General features: G+C 51.8%; 1 protein-coding gene across 14 annotated transcripts in view; it reads right to left on the reverse strand.

The window, feature by feature from the left end:
• The window catches only part of GAS7 (growth arrest specific 7), a 209,607-nt gene that overhangs the window by 81,537 nt on the left and 115,267 nt on the right, over positions 1-12,803 (reverse strand). For 13 of the 14 annotated variants that reach the window (XM_026005502.2, XM_072730353.1, XM_026005506.2 and 10 more), the window contains one exon: positions 6,621-6,741. In XM_026005502.2, coding sequence (XP_025861287.1) covers positions 6,621-6,741 — 121 coding nt within the window. Of the gene's footprint in view, positions 1-6,620; positions 6,742-12,349; positions 12,685-12,803 lie in introns of those variants that run through there. The other variant, XM_026005505.2, reaches the window with a different exon arrangement.

Here is a 12,803-nt window from a genome sequence, read left to right on the forward strand (position 1 = left end):
GTGTTCAGTACAACTTTATTTACAAAAATAGGCTGCAAGCTGAATTTGGCCCAATGGTCCTAGTTTGCCAACCCCTGCATGGGATGACTTGGAAGGTTCTTCCTAGGGTGACGGGGCGTCAAAGTCACTGGGCTCTATAGGAGTCTCTGCCCTGGGACACAGATGTTGGGCTCCTCACATTTCCGTCAACTGCCTCCTTCTATTTTGACTGATACCTCAATCATGCTCCACTGCCCATCCACCTAAGGCTCGGATGAAGCATCGTTCTGTGGGGCTGGAGTTAGGCTTTCTGGGGGACCGATGATACGACCCAAAGTTGTGGGGGGAGTAGCTCTCCAAGGGGGAGAAGCTTGGCCAATGGGAAATAGGTGATGAGAGGGAGGTTAAGTAGTAGATCAAACCCCTCTGTTCTCCCATGGACTACTCAAAGGCAAGACTCTTCTCTGCAACCCTGCCAGAGAAGTGAACATACCTGCTAGATGGGACCTGAACAGACCTGTTGGACCCCTCTGTAGTTCACTGTCAACACTAGCCAGCATCACATGACACCTTCCCTCTCTCACTCACTCTCACTTCTCTGGGCTCAGACAGCCTAAAATAAAGTGTCCATGTGTAATCCTTGTCTCAGGCTCTGCTTTCTAGAGAAACACAGCATAAGATATCCCCCGCAAGTGATCTTCTCCCTTTAGAAATGAAAAGCATAAGTAAAGGAGGCTATCGGATCAAAAGTGTGCAAAGATTAAGACATAAGAGATAAAATACTGACTCATACATTCCTCAGAACTAATCTTGGCCTTTGTTACTTAATTGAAATACCCCTTCAATGTCCAAATGGTAAAATACATCCTGAACAGCATCTAAGGAGTCAGCATGTCTCCAAAAAAGAAGACCTGCACACCTATGACAGTATCACGGCTAAGTGATCACAGTATCTGGCCTTCCAGTTATTAATGGAATAAAACAGTATGCTCCTTGAAACCCAATGACCTGTTGTGCAAATAAGAGGCCCTCCAAACTTAGGGGTGTCTGGGTGGCTCAGTAGGTTGAGTATCTGCCTTCAGCTCAGGTCATGATCTCGGGGTCCTGGGATCGAGCCTCACATCGGGCTCCCTGCTCAGCAGGGAGCCTGCTTCTCCCTCTTCCTCTGCCACTCCCCCTGCTTGTGTTCTCTGTCTCAAATAAATAAAATCTTTTTTTTTTTTTTAAAAAAAGGACCCAATTTCGGGATCCTTAGAATTAAGAGGTCCCCTTAACACTACCTAAGGTCCCCCCAAAAAGGATAGGCTATTAGTAATAGCTCAAGATCCAGAAACTAAACACAACCCCATTTTTGGCAAGAGTCAACTTTTTTGAAACGGAGCACTTTTCAAGACAGCAGAGCAACAAGCCACGTCCTGACACCAGAACCCTCGGGGTTCCTGCGGCCCCAAGCTCAGGCCCACCTTGCATGACAAGATGCCCTAGAGAGAGATAATCATGGGGAGATAAGAGGAGCTGGGGACTTCCCAAAGTCTCTTAAAGCCTCCTTTGATGGCCTTGCTGAGTTTATTTGAAAACAAAAGTCCTATTGCATGAACTTAGCTACTGAAACTTCATGTTAGCCATCAGGCCCATCCCTATTTATTAAAGAATCTGTGCTTCCCCCAATAATTTAAAATATACACAATAAATCTGCTCGGTATTTCAGTCTATCTCTGGAGGTCCCTTCCTAATCTTTCCTCTTCTGCCTATCATGGTATTGCCTTATTTCTCTTGCATTCGTCTTATCTCAGACAATTATTTCAAAGTCCCTCCGCCCCTCCTTTTAGGGTTTTCCTGCTGGGCTCTCTCCTACAAGTTCACCCTGGGTGACCTGCATGGGGCTTTGTTGTCCCTGTGGATGAAATGAAAATTGTGGGATGCTATCTGTGGTTGTACCTGTTGGCCACTGCACAATGGTCAAGTGCAATCCATTCTGCTGTGTGTGCCAAGCCAGGCACCCACAGGGCTCCTCAGATTCTCAGAGTCCCCAACCCAGCTGCACCCCTCACCCCGAGTCACAGACCCATTTGTCCGCGAACACAGGCTAGCCATCCCCAAATATCTCCCAAGGAACCCTGCGTGCAACCTGGATTCGTTCTCTTTCTTCCAAACTCTTTCTCCCTTGTGTCCCTGGCTCTCAGTGCATGTCAGAGGGACCCGAGCACTCATCTCTCTGACCTGCCACGTCCTGTCTGATGGATTACACGTCTTCCTCCCCAGCCATGGCAGGAGATGCAGAGCTGACCTTATTACTTCTCCTCTCATTTAGTCTGCCCGGCCTGTGCTGACCATCCCTAAATCTTTCACTCCACTGCAAAAGCGATCTTGCCAGAGTATCCTGATCATGCCACACGGCTGCTCTGGTTCTTCCTATTGCCAGAGGGCACAGTCTCAGCTCAAAGGACCTCGTGGGGTCATCACTCCTCCTCACCATTTTGCTCCCTGCTCATGCCGCACACGTCAGCGCATGGCATCCCTGTGTTGAGGCCCCCAGATATCCACACTAACACCTGCAACGCTTCTTAGCGCCCGGGTTCCTCTGACTCCAACCAGGGCTGCAGTGTGCCAAGGCAGAGGCCGCCCAGTGTTTGACTCTGCATCTCTATAGCCCGGCTCGGTGGCCAGCCCCCGAGACAGTCCTCGTCCATAAAATCCTAAATGGATTTGAAAATAAGCAGGTGAGCCAGAGCAAGGAACTACAGATGTGAACTGGGCTTTAAGTTCATTACATGTGTAGGTGGTGTAGACACGGGGACAGCACATTCACGGTGCTCAAGTCATATTCTGCAAAGGGGCTGGGGACACGAGAAGTATCTGGAAGAAGGGGAGAATGGGACAAAATGATGGGAGGAATGGTGGGCAGTGGCTGGAGCAGGGTGCAAGGCCTCAGCCCAGAGTCGCAGAGCAGGAGAGGCCCCAGGGCTGGAACAGGAAGGTGGATGTGGCTGGCCTGGCCAGGAGGAGATGCAGACTCATGTGCCCCCAGAGGTCGGGGGGTCACATAGATGAGGAGAGCAAGCAGCTGCTCTGATGGGTTATTTCCCTGCAGAAAGCGGGTAAGAGCCAAAAATATAAGAAGCAGCCCGGCAGCCAGACAAACCTGGTCTAAGGAAGCGGCCAGAGGAAAGTCAGAAAGACAGCTGGGCTTCCCATTCCCTTAGGCGAAGGAATAAAGTCCTTAAATATGCTGTTTGGGCCTGCAGGGTCCCTCCCAGCTTGACTATGGCTTTGCCTTCAGAAAGGCATTTCCATCTTAGGGGCAGGGTGTCTCCTCCTCCAGGAAGCCTCCTCTTGATCTCTCAGGGTCTCTCGGAACAGATTTTTTTTTTAAGATTTTATTTATTTATTCACGAGAAACACAGAGAAGCAGAGACATAAGCAAAGGGAGAAGCAGGTTTCCTGCGGGAAGCCCGAGGTGGGACTTGATCCCAGGACCCCGGGGTCACTCCCTGAGCCCCCCAGGCGTCCCTGCGGCACACTCTTAAAACACCCTGGATTTCTCCTTCACAGCCCTGTTCACGAGAATAATCAAATACATATTCCTTTAAAATCTGCTTCCATTGTTAAGAAGATAAGCTCTTTGAAGAGCTTCTGTTTAGTATTATCACCAGCATCCAACAATCTGCCTTGGACTCTGGTGCGCCCGGTAAGTGTTTGTTTGTTGAACGAGTAAGTCAATCAATCCAAAGGATGAGGATGCATCACACAGTTAGTGAATTAAAGTGTCAGGCAAGACCAAGGAGCCGGGATGACGGCGAGCCCATCAGGGAAGGTGGGGAAGGGTAGGGAGGGCCAGTCCTACCGGGGATAATGGAGAGTCCAGGCAGGAGTCATGAGCTCGGGGGCCCACCTGCCTTACCACACCTGAACTAAGATCCTCCTACCTGCTTGAAAAAGAATCGAAAGAAGAAGAAAGTTATTTGAAGTTCACATTCCTGGGGCACCTGGGGGGCTCAGTCGGTTAAGCATCTGCCTTTGGCTCAGGTCATGATCTCAGGGCCCTGGGACTGAGCCCTGCATTGGGCTCCCTGCTCAGCGGAGAGTCTGCTTCTCCCTCTCCCTCTGCTCACTCCCCTTGCTTTTGCTTGTACTCTCTTTCTTTCTCACATATTTTTTTTTTTAAAGAAGAAATTCACTCGGGATCCCTGGGTGGTGCAGCGGTTTGGCGCCTGCCTTTGGCCCAGGGCGCGATCCTGGAGACCGGGATCGAATCCCACGTCGGGCTCCGGGTGCATGGAGCCTGCTTCTCCCTCTGCCTATATCTCTGCCTCTCTCTCTCTCTCTCTGTGTGACTATCATAAATAAATTTAAAAAAAAAAAAAAAAGAAGAAGAAGAAATTCACATTCCAGTGTCCACAAATAAAGTTTTATTTAGAACACAGCTGTACTTATGGGTTTCCTTATGTCTACGACTGCTTTCACACAACAAAGACACAGCTGAGAAGCAGTTGACAGAGATCACAGGAGCTTCAAGGACAAAAAAAGCGTACTACCTGGCCCTTGGCAGAAAAAAAGTTTGCCAGCCTGTGACCTAGAGCCTCTTGGGATCGCTATATCCCCAGACCCTGCCCCCAGGCACCTGCTAGAGTCTGGACCTCAGAAAAAACAGCTGCCAGATAATGTCTGTTGATATAAAACGGGGCTTTAATATCCCCTGAACGAAGAGGGAAGAGTTGAATTTTGCAACAGACTATTTCATGGCCGTGACACAACATGAGTTAGGCTAGCAGGTACACAATACGTTGTTCAAGCAATTTCTAGAACACAGGTTGTTTTTCCAACTTATTAAAAAGAATAATCATGCCTATGCCTAGAAGGCGAGAGACTATGAATATCTGGGAGGATATGCATGATAAATAGCTTTAGGGAATGGAAGCGGGGATTTTGGTGTTTTTTTTTTTAACTATTGAGTTTGTTTTTGTTTTTGTTTTTGTTTTAACCAAGGATATACTACTTTCTAATTAAAAAGAAAAAAAAAAAAAGAAGAAGAAGATGGGGCACCTGGGTGGCTCTGGTTGAGTGTCTGCCTTTGGCTCAGGTCGTGATCCCAGGGTCCTGGGATGGAGTCCTGTACTGGGCTCCCTGCATGGAGCCTGCTTCTCCCTCTGCCTGTGTCTCTGCCTCTCTCTCTGTGTCTCTCATGAATAAATAAATAAAATGTTTAAAAAAATTAATTAAAAGAAAAAAAGATGAACAAAACTGCGGATTTTAGAAAGCCTCTTCCACCACTCACCCACCTGCAGCCTCTCTGCAACAGAGTGGCTAATTCAGGATGAGAATGGGCCCAGAGCCTTGCTGATCTCAGGATCATATGGTCCAATTTCTGCATTTCACAGATGGGAGCTGTGCACATACACTTTCCTCTGAAACTTCAAAGTCCAGTAACAGTGCAAAGCGACTCGTGTTTGTTTTGAGGAAGTTTAAGATTAGAATGGTCAGAAATAGTTCTACTTCCCTTTTCCTAGAAACTCCAGCTACCTCTTCAGCTGGGACATGCCCCTGACACCCACGGAAGGCTGGTTGCCAGGGGACGTGAACAAACCAGGCCCCCCACCCCAGTTCCCGGCCCCCGAGTAGCAGGTGCCAGCTGCCTTCTCTGCTGCTCCCTCTAAAGAGCAGCTGGCTTTCTGGTTACCAGGACACCTCTGAGCACAGGCCTGTCACCAGCAGTCATACTAATGGCCCCACTGGGTAGGAAGAGGTGACCGTTAAGGCAGGTGGGGTGCACACAAGAGGAATGAAGGGCGAAGCCTGAGCCAACATGTGGCTATGGATTATATCTCACATCCTGCCTTGGCACACACATCTGTGATTCCCCGCTCCCCGCCCCCCCCCCCCCCCCGCCCCAAATCGAACCTTCTGTGTTTCCATCCTCCAGAGAGACACAGAGGTCAACAGACAGAGAGCCCTGAGCTGCATTTGCTCTGTCCTGCCCAAGACCACCTTGTTGGAGAACCTGCCACTCCTCCTCCTATAAACTTTCTCCAGCCTTCTTGCAGCCCACTCTGCAGCGAGCCCACATGCTGAGGTCCTGGAGCCACTCGGGAAGGTTCTGGAAGCCCACAATCACTGGGCACAAGGAGCTGAGGTTTTAACTCCACTCAGAAAGGCACTTGGGACCCATGTTACCTACTAGAATACATAATGCATAACTAGCCCCAGCATTTCCCAGAGAACATTCCAGGAAATGCCAACCGGTGAGAGTACGGGATGCTGCGGTGAAATCAGGGAAATCCCTCGCCTCATCAGGATATGCCATGTTCCAAGATAATCATGCAGTAGCTGAACCTGATTAACATGACATCAACCAGCGGTTGACTAGAGAACCTTCTGAGATCCCAGGTCAGAAAGCATCCCCGGAGCATGAGGTGGGGCTCAAAAGAGATGCCCGAGTTTCCAGGGTTGACCCCCGACCCCCAGGGGCGGCCTTCTCGATCTGGCGCAGGCCCCCACCACCTGGCACCGTGGAGAAACCCATCGTCTGCCGCAGCCTCTTTAGGCAGGTTTCCGAAGAAACGGTGTTAACCACTGGGAGATGCAAAAGGGAGACAGAAATCCAGGGGGAGCAGGTGCACGATGCTCTCCAGAGCGGGACTCACCATTGGTGGTCGTGTTGACATAGTAACGCCGGCCCTGGGGAGACAAGTAGCTCTGCCACCCAGGTGGAAGGATGACGATCTGGCTTTCCTCTCCCGGCGGAGGGGGAACCATTCCAGGCTTCTGTGGAAGAGGAAAATAGAGGTCACACAGGTCGGGCATTTGTACAACTGGTTTTCAGCCAGTTTTTGACCAACCAAGTCACAGGCGGCTGAAGTCACCCTGGAAGAGCTGATGCTGAGAGGGGTGGGAGGTGGCCCACTGGCCTCCCTGAGGGCGGTCACAGGCCACACATGTGTGATCCGGGGGCTTGCCCAAGCATGAGGTGAGAGGAGCTCTTGATGCTTCAGAGCCAGTGCAGAAGGGACAGCTTGTCATAAAGGACAAAGGGAGGTGACAGCCAGTTAGTAGAGCTGGACTCTCTCCCAGGGGTCCCCTGGACAAGCTCTCTCCGGACGGCTCTGCAGGCAGCAGGGCCCTGATACGCTGTGCACCCCCCTTCCCATGGGATCCAAAGCCTGAACCTCCAGGACCACCAAGTACAGCCTGCTGCTCGAATCTACCAGAAGGAATTAATGCACGTCTCAGCAGAGCAAGATGTAAAGCGTCCTATAACAATGCTGAGAACGGACCAAGAACTAGGCTGGGCTTATCTGGTCCAGTGTCCAAATTCCCCCTTCGGGGGGATCTGGGCACAACTGGGACCCACAGGCCAAACCACAGCTCCCTCCGTGTGCCCTCACGGACGGCTTGATCCTCTAACAGGGAGGAAGCAGGTGTAACCCTCAGAGTTACAAGAGAGGTGACTTCTGGCAGTGGGATTAAGGGCCACTTTTCTCCTCTCCCGATTACGTTATCCCTTGCATCTAAATTTCCCTCAAACAACAAAAATAAGTGGTGAGCTAAAGAACATTTAAAAATAAGGAAAGAGGGTCCAAATTAGCCCACACAGTGGCTGTGCCTTCCGAAGATAGCAAGTGGATTTAACCACACAAGGAGAGGGGCTGTGAATTTCTCCGCAAAGCAGGGCTCTGTGAGGAGGTATTAAAACTAATCAGCAACTAGGATGCCCGGGGGGCTCAGTGGTTGAGCATCTGCCTTTGGCCTAAGGCGTGATCCCAGGGCCCTGGGATGGAGCCCCACATCGGGGCTCCCAACAGAGAGCCTACTTCTCCCTCTGCCTGTGTCTCTGCCTCTCTCTCTCTCTCTGTGTCTCATATGAATAAATAAATAAAATATTTTCTTTAAAAAAAAACAAAACACCTAATCAGCACTGAAATGTCCTCGGCATCCCTCCGAGGTAGTTCTGGTCTCTGATGGTGGCTATTTAGGCAAGCCAGCTAAGGAATTAAAAGCAAGCAGGAGAGATGCACAGCCCCTGCCTGTCCTGCTCTCATATTGTCTGAAGGCTGCAAAACCAGGAACTTCTGCTCCTTGGCGCCCTGCATGCCCTCAGCAGGGATCGGGTCCATCCTAGATGCTCCTGGGACCCTGAGTGGCCACAGCCTCCCTGGAACCACCGTGGTTAATGGCTGTTCACCCACAGTGCCTCTCTGGTTCAGCATGGAAGGCCGTCTTTGAACTACCGGGCGCCAGACGGCAGCCAGGAGGTCTTCTCACCAAGAGAGCATGTCCACTGACTCCAAACACACCTGAGCATGTCCACCTGGGCCTCCAGACACCTGCTCTGGCCTCTTCCGGATTGGAAGGTGGTCGAAACACACACACCAGAAAGAGTCTCACAATGAGGGAAGTGTGCGTGTGGATAAATACCCCACAGGCAGGAGGTATGCACCTTGGCTGAGTGGGGCTGGGGGTCACAGAGCAATAAATAGGGAGGTTAGGAGGCTTAACCTAAGAGAGAAAAAATTCTAGAACCACAGGGTACGAAGCCAGGCTGCTTCAGCTGGAGTCTGGGGTCTTAGAGCATCTGAGGTTGGAAGACCATGCTGGTGCTTCTCTGCTCAGCCGGGGGTGGGGGGGGGGGATGGGAAATTGTTAAAGGATATATTATGCAAGGGCCAGAGGGGGGTGCCTGGGAGGCTCAGGGGTTGAGCATCTGCCTTGGCTCAGGTCATGATCCTGGGGTCCTGGGACTGAGTCCCACACTGGGCTCCCTTCAGGGAGCCTGCTTCTTCCTCTGCCTGTGTCTCTGCTTCTCTCTCTCTGTGTCTCTCATGAGTAAATAAATAAAATCTTAAAAAAAAAAGAGCAAGGGCCAGAGGGTGACATGGCCAGAAATAGGGGACAGAGGAGAGAGGGACCCAGATGCACAGTGGAAGCAGCTCAGGCCTGGGCCACAATCCTGACTCAGCCCCCAAGCAGCCACATGATGAGGAAGTGACTCAGCCAGCTGCGTTTCTCTACACGTCTACACAGGAGCCCTGTTGTGGAAGGCACCCAGGAAAGCGCCCATTACCCAAAAAGCTCTGTGACAGAGGGGGTCCCAGCAGGAGGAGGTGTGTTCTAGTGCCCAGCCAGACCAGGCTTCGCACAGCCCCTGCCCCCTGAGAGGTGAAGTTCAGGGGCCCAGACCTCAGCCGGCACCTGAAACGTCTGAAATGTTACCAGAAATAGTCACTTCTCCCCAGACCTCTGTTTCCAAGACGACACTAGACACGCAGCAGCAAGCACCCACCTGCTGGGGAGACCAATGTGTTAAGAGGTGGCCAATGTGACCTGCTGAGAAGGCCAGGTGGGTGGCCAGGAGACCGCTCCTAAGCGGGGCTGGTTGAGCAAGTGGAGTGGATTTTGGACCCTTCATACCCCACCTGTGAAACAGCAGGAATGACACCTGTCCTGTCTCCATGTCTGCACAGTGCCCTTCTCTTGAGAATGACTCTAGGGGGTTCATGTAACTCTGTGGGGTCAGATCAAGCCCTGGCGTCCACCGATGGACTCCGATGACCAAGGAGGTACCATGACCGCCCGCCCTGAGGTCTTGCCCACCCAGGAAATGCTGGACCCTCTGTGACCAAACCCTATGGAAGGTGCTGGTGCGGGAGCCGGGAAGGCCAAGTGGTGCTGGAAGAGGAAGAGAGGAGGGCACCAGGGCCAGCTGGGCCTACTTACCAGTTTGGCCAATGCAGCAAAGGCCACCCACATCCCCCTCCAGCACGACCACGGCTCCTGACTCTGCTCTGCCCTCCAGCCCCCAAGGCTGCCACAGTCCCCCTGCCTTTGGTCTCTCCCAGAAAGAAGACCCCTCCCCTCTCCCGGAGGGGGGACCATCAGGACTACAAAGACGTGCAAACAAGTGGGTATGCACCCAAGAGACCTGTAAATCCACATTCACAAGCAGCGTCATCCACGATTGCCAAAAGGCGGGCAGGACCTCAAGGTCCATCATCTGATGAGCGAGTCAATGGAAAGGGGTGCATCGGGACCAAGAAGCAGAATGAGGTACTGCTACATGCCACAGTGTGGATGAACCCTGGAGCCATGCTTAGTGCCATAAGCCAGAGACACAAAAGGCCACGTACCACATGACTCTGTTTACATAATATGCCCAGAATAGGGGTATCTGGGGGGCTTAGTGGCTTAGGCATCTGCCTTCAGCTCAGGTCATGATCTCGGGGTCCTGGGATCAAGTCCTGCGTTGGGCTCCCTGCTCAGTGGGGAGTCTGCTTCTCCCTCTGCGCTATACCACTCCCCTTGCTCATGCTTGCTCTCTTGTTCTCTCTCAATCTCTCAATGTCTCTCACAAATAAATAAATAAAATCTTAAATGGAAAAAAAAAAAAAAAGAAATACCCAGAATAGAGAAATCCACGGAAACAAAAGAGATTAGTGGTTGCCAGGGGCTGGGGGTGGGAGGGGAGGGTGGACACAGGGTTTCCTCTTTGGGGTGATTTGAATGTCTTGGAAGGAGACAGTGGTGACAGTTGCAGAGTACTATGGATGTATAAATACCACTCAGGATAAATTTTATGTAAGGTGTGTCTCGTAATTAAAAATTAAAAAAAATTTTTTTTAGTTTAGTTTTTAAGCTATGGAGGGAGCAAAGCTGTAGTCCCCACCTGCAGGCCCTCATCTGAAAGGCCCAATGCACCCACATGACCTCATGGCTCACGGCCATGGAGGGATGGGCCTCCTGGGAGAGTGGCCCCTAGCCTTCCTTCCCTAGTCCTGTGACTTCTCCCCTTCCATTCCATCAGCAGTTTGCCCTGGGAATGGGAACTAGGTGCTGAGGGGACACAGGCCCAGAGACTCGGGTCCTAACTACGAACAAGATGGAACAAGTGGGAGCAAGGGTGGAAGCTGACGGCCATTTCCTCCAACTCATAAAGTCTCAACCTGATGCATATCATGGCTTTGTGGGAATCATAAAACGCTCTTTCTCCACATGGGCCCTCGCCCTGAGTGCAAGGCTGGATCTCAGTCTCCCCATGGGTCCCCTTGTTCAGTCAACAATCTGTTCAACTGTTTACGGAGACCCATGCTCTGAGAATCTGAAGAAAACTGTGGATCTCCTGCATGACCCCCCCCCCCCCCCCTGCCAAAGGGAGTCCGTGGTGCACATACACCCTCACCCTGTTTCCTATAAAGTATCAGCAGGCTTCTAGATGACTCAGAGCCCTCACCTAGCTGGTAATCAAGAAACATACGAGCTCAGATCCCATTTGAGTCCATCGGTAATGGCTTTTATTGTGCACCGAACATTTACAGCGCTCCAAGGACTGGGCTGGGTGCTCTACACACTCATCTCTAGTTTTTACAGTTTAAATCTGCCACTTTCCCACCTCGAAATAAGGAATCTGAGACTTGAGAGAATTTAATAACTCGACCAACGCCGCACAACTAAACAAATGATCAAACCAAACCTTGGCCCTAGAGACTTCCATCTGGTTACCTACAGGGAGGCCTCCCTGCTGTCCGGCTAGCCAGGGGCAGCTCCACTTCTTTCCCCGGACCACCTGACACCCCAGCTACCACCAAGGAGGGTGACAACTCAGGCCTGCTCCTGCCTGTCTCACAGACTCCAAAAGAGCATATGCCTTCCCCGGAGAGGAGCAGAAATACCACCACCCACACCCGAGCAGTCACGTTCCCGGCTGCAGGCTAACTTCCTTGTCTCCTGACTTAAAACAGCACAGCCAAAGAAATTTTCCTCTTAAGGATGGGCTACTGGTCCTCCCCGGGGAAGAAGAAAAACAACAGGCAAGCAAAGGAAAGTCACCCAGAGATTGAAAACAAACTCCCCACCCCCTGACCCTCCTTTACAGCAGTGTTTCTCAAAGGGTGGTCCCCGTAGCACCCCGTCGGCCACCTGGGGACGTGCGCTAAAAGAGGAGGTTCCAGGGCCCTGATCAAAACACTAGGTCAACCTGGAGCCTCGGAGGCTGCCTCTCAACATGCATTCTGGGTGAGCCTCGTGCCCACTGAACTCAGAAGACTGGCTGGTGTGCAGCTTCAGAGAAAGCACTTGAGAGAAATCCCACTTCTGAAAGCAACGCTGGGAGCGTGAAATTTTAATAAGCACGATTTACAAAAAGACAGGGCTTAGCTCCGTGGGTACCTATGCAAGAAAGGTCTGCTATCCCCACACCCTTCAGAGAAGACTTCTTTTAAGAGAGATTGGATCTGGGCTCTGCAGCCTCCAGGCAGTGCCAGCCCCCACCTTCAGCGCCCCCCTCCCTGACAGCCTCCACCCCCCTGCCCGCCCCCCACCCACAAGTTCAGCCTGGGACTCCTTCCCCCTCAGGAGGCTTCTGGGAGCACCTGACTCTTACCTTCTCCAGATGCGAGCAGATGTTACTTGAGACGGTACCTGGCGGTTGTCACTCTAGCAGCCTGAACAGTTTTCACGGTCCCCCCATTCTATGTCTTCTCACACCCCAAGCCCAGAAGCAATAGGAGCTCCAGAGAAAGGCATATCCACAGGGCCCCACACCCCCACTCCCCCCACACCCCAATCTATATATAACATCTCTGAAGTTGTCAGCCTAACGAGCCACTTTCTGGCAGACCCGTTGCCATGGCAATGACTGCTAATGAGCTGGGTGCCGTGATTGGCACTGCTTGAAGGCTCCTCCACAAAGAACTCTTCCAGCAAGTTCTCTCTTCTGAAAGGCACAGCCAGCCAGGACGCCCCCTAAAGCAGCCGGGCCAGGGCCAGGTATGCTTGGGAGCCATTGCCACCCCCCGCCGGGAACCTCTTTGGTATTGGTGCACCCTGAGCAATCT

The sequence above is a fragment of the Vulpes vulpes genome, chromosome 12 (assembly GCF_048418805.1).
Source record: "Vulpes vulpes isolate BD-2025 chromosome 12, VulVul3, whole genome shotgun sequence".
In the NCBI taxonomy this organism is placed as follows: Eukaryota; Metazoa; Chordata; class Mammalia; order Carnivora; family Canidae; genus Vulpes; species Vulpes vulpes.